The 6,514-nt window shown below is 35.7% G+C and overlaps 1 protein-coding gene across 1 annotated transcript; it reads right to left on the bottom strand.

The window, feature by feature from the left end:
- Window positions 1–214: 214 nt before the first annotated feature.
- Window positions 215–1,135, bottom strand: LOC132367960 (olfactory receptor 1L1-like). The gene is given in 1 exon segment (XM_059926562.1): window positions 215–1,135. A coding segment is annotated over 1 exon segment (918 nt). The 5' UTR covers window positions 1,133–1,135.
- Between the last annotated feature and the right edge of the window lie 5,379 nt (window positions 1,136–6,514).

The raw sequence follows: 6,514 nt of genomic DNA, 5'->3' as shown, positions 1-6,514 counted from the left end.
AGATTCAGATGAAGTTCGTTCCAACCAGCTAATGATGTATACCACTGCGTTAGATGTAGGAAATGTCAAGGGAAACATTATATTCAGTTAATATTTTACCATCATTCATGAAACACCTTTACTAACATTTCTCAGTTGATCATAAACACCAAGAACTTGCAATCAGGGATTAATGAAACTGCAGAATTTCCCAAGACTTAGCATAAAACCCGTGTCATTGGGACTTTATCCTACCTATCAGCTTCCCCAAGCCCTGTTTCATGTCACTGTTTCTCAGACTGTAGATGAAAGGGTTCAACATGGAAGTTAACATAGGGTAGATAACTGCTGCTATCCGGTCCTTGATGGTATAGCTGTTCAGAGCCTGGAAATAGACAAAGCTAATATTCCCATAAAACAGGGTCACCACAGTGAGATGGGAGCCACAGGTAGAGAAGGTCTTGTACTTCCCAGCAGTTGGAACAGTGGTGAGGATTCTCAGATAAGAGATGGTGATGCACATAAAGGGGGCCATTATGCCAGACAGTCCTTCTGTTTTTATCACTATCTCATTGACAAATGTAGATGAGCAGGACAACTTCAGCATTGCCTTGAGTTCACAGAAGAAATGATGCATAATGTTGGAGGCACAGAAGGTGAGTCGATTCAGCAAGTGGATGTGGAGGAGTGAGTGAAGTAATGGGAGGATGAAGGAGATTATCAGTAAAAGGACACAGCATTTATAGCTCATGATGGTGATGTAATGAAAGGGTTTGCATATGGCCACGTAGCAGTCAATGGCCATGGCCCCTAGGACATAACTATCTACATTACCAAAGGATAGGCAGAAATATACCTGGGTCGTGCACTCGCTTTAGAGGATGGTCTTTGCCTCTGATGAGAAGTTTATCAGCATCTTTGGAATAATAACCGCTGTGTAGCAAATATCAACAAAGGACAGGCTTCTCAGAAAGAAATACATGGGGGTCTGTAGGTGAATATCTGAATAGATGGCCAGGATAATGACCAGGTTTCCCATCAGAGTGATCAGGTAGATGGTTAGAAATAGGACAAAGAGAGGCTTCTGATCCTCGGGCCTAGAGAAGAGGCCCAGCAGGATAAATTCAGGACTTGTTAGGTTGTCCCATCCCATGGTTTTGATTTGCTTAAAGATAAATAAAATATAAATTAATAGACTCTTCTTTCATTTGAAGCAGGCATTTTCCAAATATCTTTAAGCTTTATTCTCGCTGAGATATTGTAAATACAATATTTATCTGCAATGCTTCTTTCCTCTATTAATGTGGAGAATTCAGGGTGAAATATATTTTTCCACCTCCCTTTTATTTCTGAGCTACTTAGAGAGATTGCGAAAATAGATTATTGGAGGGTAGTGAGATCAGAGAGAGAAATGGACAGAGATAGAGAGAGACTTCCCTTTTTTATTGTCTTGCATTCTGTTCAATAATCATATTCTGAATTATGGTTCAGGGTACTATGACTTGGGCACAGATTGGGGCATGAGGAAAAGTCTTTGTTTAGGTATTTTAGTGAATAAACTTGTCTGGATAAATTACTTGTCAACTTTCGAATCATCTGCTCCTTGAGTTCATGATATTCCCCTATCACTCATCCTGGAATTTGGACATTGAATTCTGATATTATCATACAAGGTTTTCTATCCCATTACTGTAATAAATGTATCCTTCCTGCCTCAGTGAACTACTATTTGAGAAGGGAAGAAAAGATGGAAACAGAGACACAGATCCAGCATGACATGGATGGAGCCCTTTTTTATTTTTTACTGTATCCTAGGTCCCCAACTTGTGGGTTCTAACATTGTTGTCTGTGTATACGTGCAAATGTATTTTTTTAAGTGTGAATTTATCCCTATAACCATATCAACCATAGATGCAGCTGCCCAGGACTTACCTGATGATTAACAAACACTCCTTGAATCTGAGTGATCTCCTCCCAGGTAACTGCAGGGCTCTCCCCATCTGATGGAGCTGTAGTGACATACTCTGTGCCTTTGTCCTGGGCCTTGTCCTCAAATCCCTGGAGTTCAATTGGGAAAACAAGTAAAACACAACCAATTTTCTCAATTACAAAAGGTATCACTCTAAGGAACCAAAAGAGTATTTCCTGCCTTCTTCTCCAAGTAGCCCTGTCTGTCTCTATGTTTCCTAAAATTCTCGGCAATGCCTGGACATTTCTGCCAAAGAAAACAATCAACAACATGAAACGGCAATCTATGGACTGAGAGAAAAGATTTACAGCCATATCTGATAAGGGATTAATATACATAAAATATAAGAAACTCATACAACCTAATAGCAAAAAACCAAATAACCCAGTTTTTAAATTGGCAAGGGATTTGAATAGGCATTTCTCCAAATAAGACATCCAAATATCCAACAAATATATGAAAAAGTGCTCTACTTCACTAATCATCAGCAAAATATAAATCAAAACCACAGTGAAATATCACCTCACACTTGTTAGAAAGGCTATCATGCAAAAGACAAATGATAGCAAGTGTTGGTGAGGATGTGTAGAAAAAGGAACCCTAGAACACTTTTGGTGGGAATGTAAACTGGTATAATCATTATGCAAAACAGTCTGGAGTTTTCCTCAAAATATTTGAAATAGAACTACACATGCTTTAGCAACCTCATATCTGAGTATATAGCCAAAGGAAATGAAATCAGGATCTCTAAGAGATAGCTGCATTCTCACGTTCATTTCAGCATTATTCACAATAGCCGAGATGTGGAAACAAACTAAATGTCCAGTTGATGGTTGAATAGAAAAAGAAAATGCGATATACATATCACACTTATATATGTAAGCATATTTTCCTATGTCCCTTCCTGATCCCTCATTGTACTTTACATATATATATATATATGTACACACATATGTATGTTTGGCCTGGGGGATAAACATGAATAGCAGTGGAGGACATGGAAAGATGGAGAGTTTTGATGGAAGATGAGAGGGAGTGGTACCTTCTCTGAGACTGAACTTCCAGGAAGGATATAGTTGTAAGATATAATGCAGAATTTGGTGGAATTTCAAAACAAAAACATTTTCAGAACTCCAAGAAATTGACCCTGTATTGTTAGAACAGAAAGAAAGGGGATTTTCTTGAATAACAAGACACTGAGTTCCAATGTGGAAGACAGTATTGTCTAGTGGAGAAATTGGAATCAGACAGACGTTGTGAGTTAGTCTCAGCATATTTTCTCCAAATTGTGGGGATGCAGGAATGAACCTCTTCCTTTTTACAGTTTCAGGCATCCACAGGTAAAGTAGTGGTAATAAAACTTCCCTCATTTGTAATTACTTCTCTTTTGTTTCCATGACACTTGACATTATGTTTTATCTTTTATCCTCACTAGAATGGAAGATCTATTAGGGCATAATCAGTTATTTTTCACTGGTATATCTTTAATGCCCATCAGAATGCCTTACACATAGTAGTGATCAATTAAAAAAATACAAGGATGAACAACAAGGTCCTATAGCACAGGGAACTATATTCAATATCCTGTGATAAACCATAATGGAAAAAATATGAAAAAGAATATATATATATATGTATAACTGAGTCACTTTGCTGTACAGCAGAAATTAACACAACATTGTAAATCAACTATACTTCAATAAAATTAAAAACAAAATACAAGAATGAATGAATTGTCTAGTCCAGAGTCTTGAAGTAAGTAGGTTTTTAGGTAAATGAGAGCTTCTTTTCCCCTAATTTCTAAGAGTATCTTGAGCATGAGTGGGTTGAATAATGTCCTCATGACAAAGACTCTATATTTAACAATAATAGACTCCTTTAAAAATTAGTAATAGAAAGATTGTGAAGTCAGAGAAATATGTTTTTACAACTCCAATTAGCACAGTCATAGGAAAGTGCTACAGTTGATGGTTAAGAACAGAGGTTTGGTTTCAGACATACTAAGAACTGAATCTTTGTTAAAATTTAACAGACATTTATTTATATAGCAAATAGTAATCAAATTATTATTATTTACTAGTAATAAATTTATTAGTAAAATTATTAATATATCATTTTAACTCTAGAACTTTAATACAGATACAAATTAAATTGAAGCCAAGTGTTGTAGACACATTTCAAATAAGAACACTAATTAAAAGACATATGTTGTTGTTTAAATGAAACTAAATCAACAGTGGTGGCATTAATAGTGGAGATTTAAAATTCAAGTCCAGTTCTGAATCTCTGTTAAATTAAGACTGTGGAGAACCTCAGTGATCTACTTTTGAAGTATTTCAACAAGAATAGCAATTCTTGTGTGCTGTTTCCTATGTACGAGGCCTTGTTTTAAGTATTTTACATAACCTCATTTATTACTCATTAACAACTTCATGAGGTATTAACTGTTATTACCCCCATTTACCGATGAGAAGACTGAGGTACATGTAGGTTAGGACATTTGCCCAAGGTCACATAGTTGGTAAGGGGTAGAGGTGGGGTTACAACTTCCCAGTCTATTAGCCTAGACTCTAAGCTATTCTGCCTTTCAAAGTACTAACCCCAAAGTGCTATTGTGAGCACAAAATGAACAAAGCATGTAATACTTAGCATGGTGTCTGTTACATAGTCAACACGCAACATATATTAACTAGTATTTTGTCATCACTACCCTCACATATACCTCAGAGCCTTGAGAAATGTATCCCCTTTTCATCTTGGTCAATGTACAACATCATCAACCAACTCTTCTCCAGCACCCATCCTTCACAGACCTGTTGCCCAGCCCTCCTCTAGCTGGCCTGACTCCTAAGCCTCTCTCTGGCTGCTTTGACCACAGGAGTGCTGGGACTCAAAGTGAGTCCCAGTCTGTGGAAGTTACAACCTAGTGTAACAGACACCCTTGGCTTGGAGCAGAAGTTTTTGACTTCCGCCTGGTGATCACAATTGCTACGTCTCATGATCTACACTTGAGGAAAGAAGAGATGTAAATTATCCCCCTACATCCTTCCAGTCCCCAGGGATTTAAGCTATATACATTAATATTTTGAGGGTCACTTTTGGATTGCTTTCTGGTAAATCTCTGGAACAGCAGTCATCAAACTTATGCAATATACAGATTCCTTTAAAATGAAAAAAATCCCGTAGAATCTCTGGGTTAACATGTTTTGTTATATCAGTATCATATGCACGAACAGAGAAAACTGTAAGCCTTAATAAATGTACACTTTTACCTCTAAATCATTAATACAGATACAAACTAAATTCAAGCTTAGTGTTGTAGACATATTTCAAATAAGAACACTAATTAAAAGACATATGATGTGTTTTCTAAGCGAAACTAAATCAATAGTGGTGGCATTATTAGCAGAGATCTTAAATTCAAGTCCAGTTCTGAACTTCATCTCTTCCTGGTTTTTAAACTTTGCCAATACTATAAATGCAGATAGAGATTTTTAATATAACAAAATGGTATTAATAATTTCAAATCTTTATTTACTAGTTTCAGATAATAAAACCAGATGCTTAATCCAAACTTTTCTAGTAATCAATCATATAATACAAATTTTAATGAAGGTCAATTGACAACTTTTAGTAGAAGGCAGGTATGAGTTGCACTATTATATAAACCCACATTAAATAGTATCCAATCTAGTTATTTCTGAAATCACTAATAGGAAAATAGTATCTGAATTTATCTTTATTTAGGGTAGATATTGAAATTAAAAAGATTTAATTTCAACATGGAATTTGCTGGTTGATGCTTGAATGGAATAAATAAATATTGGAAATAGTAATTTTAAAATGAAAGAAATGCTGCCTAATGTTTTGGAAAAATGGACATTTCTCTGGCTTGCTATCACTCAAAATACAGGTTAAGAATAGCCAAATTAAAGAAAGTCTAATGAAAGTAGAAAAGAGGCAGAAATGAGAGCAGTAGAACTGGAAATGTTGTGAAGGATCAGGATATGCCACCCCAAAATATGCTTCTTTGGCAACAAAATGATTTTTTTGTCCCTAGTTTTTTTTTTTTTTTTTTTTACTTTTTATTTTTATTTAAAAAATTTTTGATTGGAGTGTGGTTGATTTACAGTGTTGTGTTAGTTTCAGGTGTACAGCAAAGTGAGTCAGTTATACATTTACATATATCCACTCTTTTTTTTTTTTTTTAGATTCTTTTCCCATGTAGGCCATTACAGAGTATTGAGTAGAGTTCCCTGTGCTGTACAGCAGGTTCTTATTAGTTATCTATTTTATATATAGTAGTGTGTATATGTCAATACTTTGGGATTGGGCATCAAAATGATTTTGAGTTGAATGCATTTAGTTTCTGAAATCCCATATCTGCCTAAAAGCAGAGCCTCCCCAAAGATCTTAAAAGTCATTAAATCTTCTTCTGCAAAGCAACTGTAATCTTCTCATCACACCCAAACAGACTTTGTCACAAGACTGACATATCCCCCATTGGTTCTTCTAAGGTCCCTTTAATCTTTCCAAGATGTCATTTGTTTTTCTGTAAGTGCCCTT

Source organism: Balaenoptera ricei, chromosome 6 (assembly GCF_028023285.1).
Source record: "Balaenoptera ricei isolate mBalRic1 chromosome 6, mBalRic1.hap2, whole genome shotgun sequence".
NCBI lineage: Eukaryota > Metazoa > Chordata > Mammalia > Artiodactyla > Balaenopteridae > Balaenoptera > Balaenoptera ricei.
The sequence above is the reverse complement of the archived record's forward strand: the minus strand, read 5'-3'. Positions and strand labels throughout refer to the sequence as shown.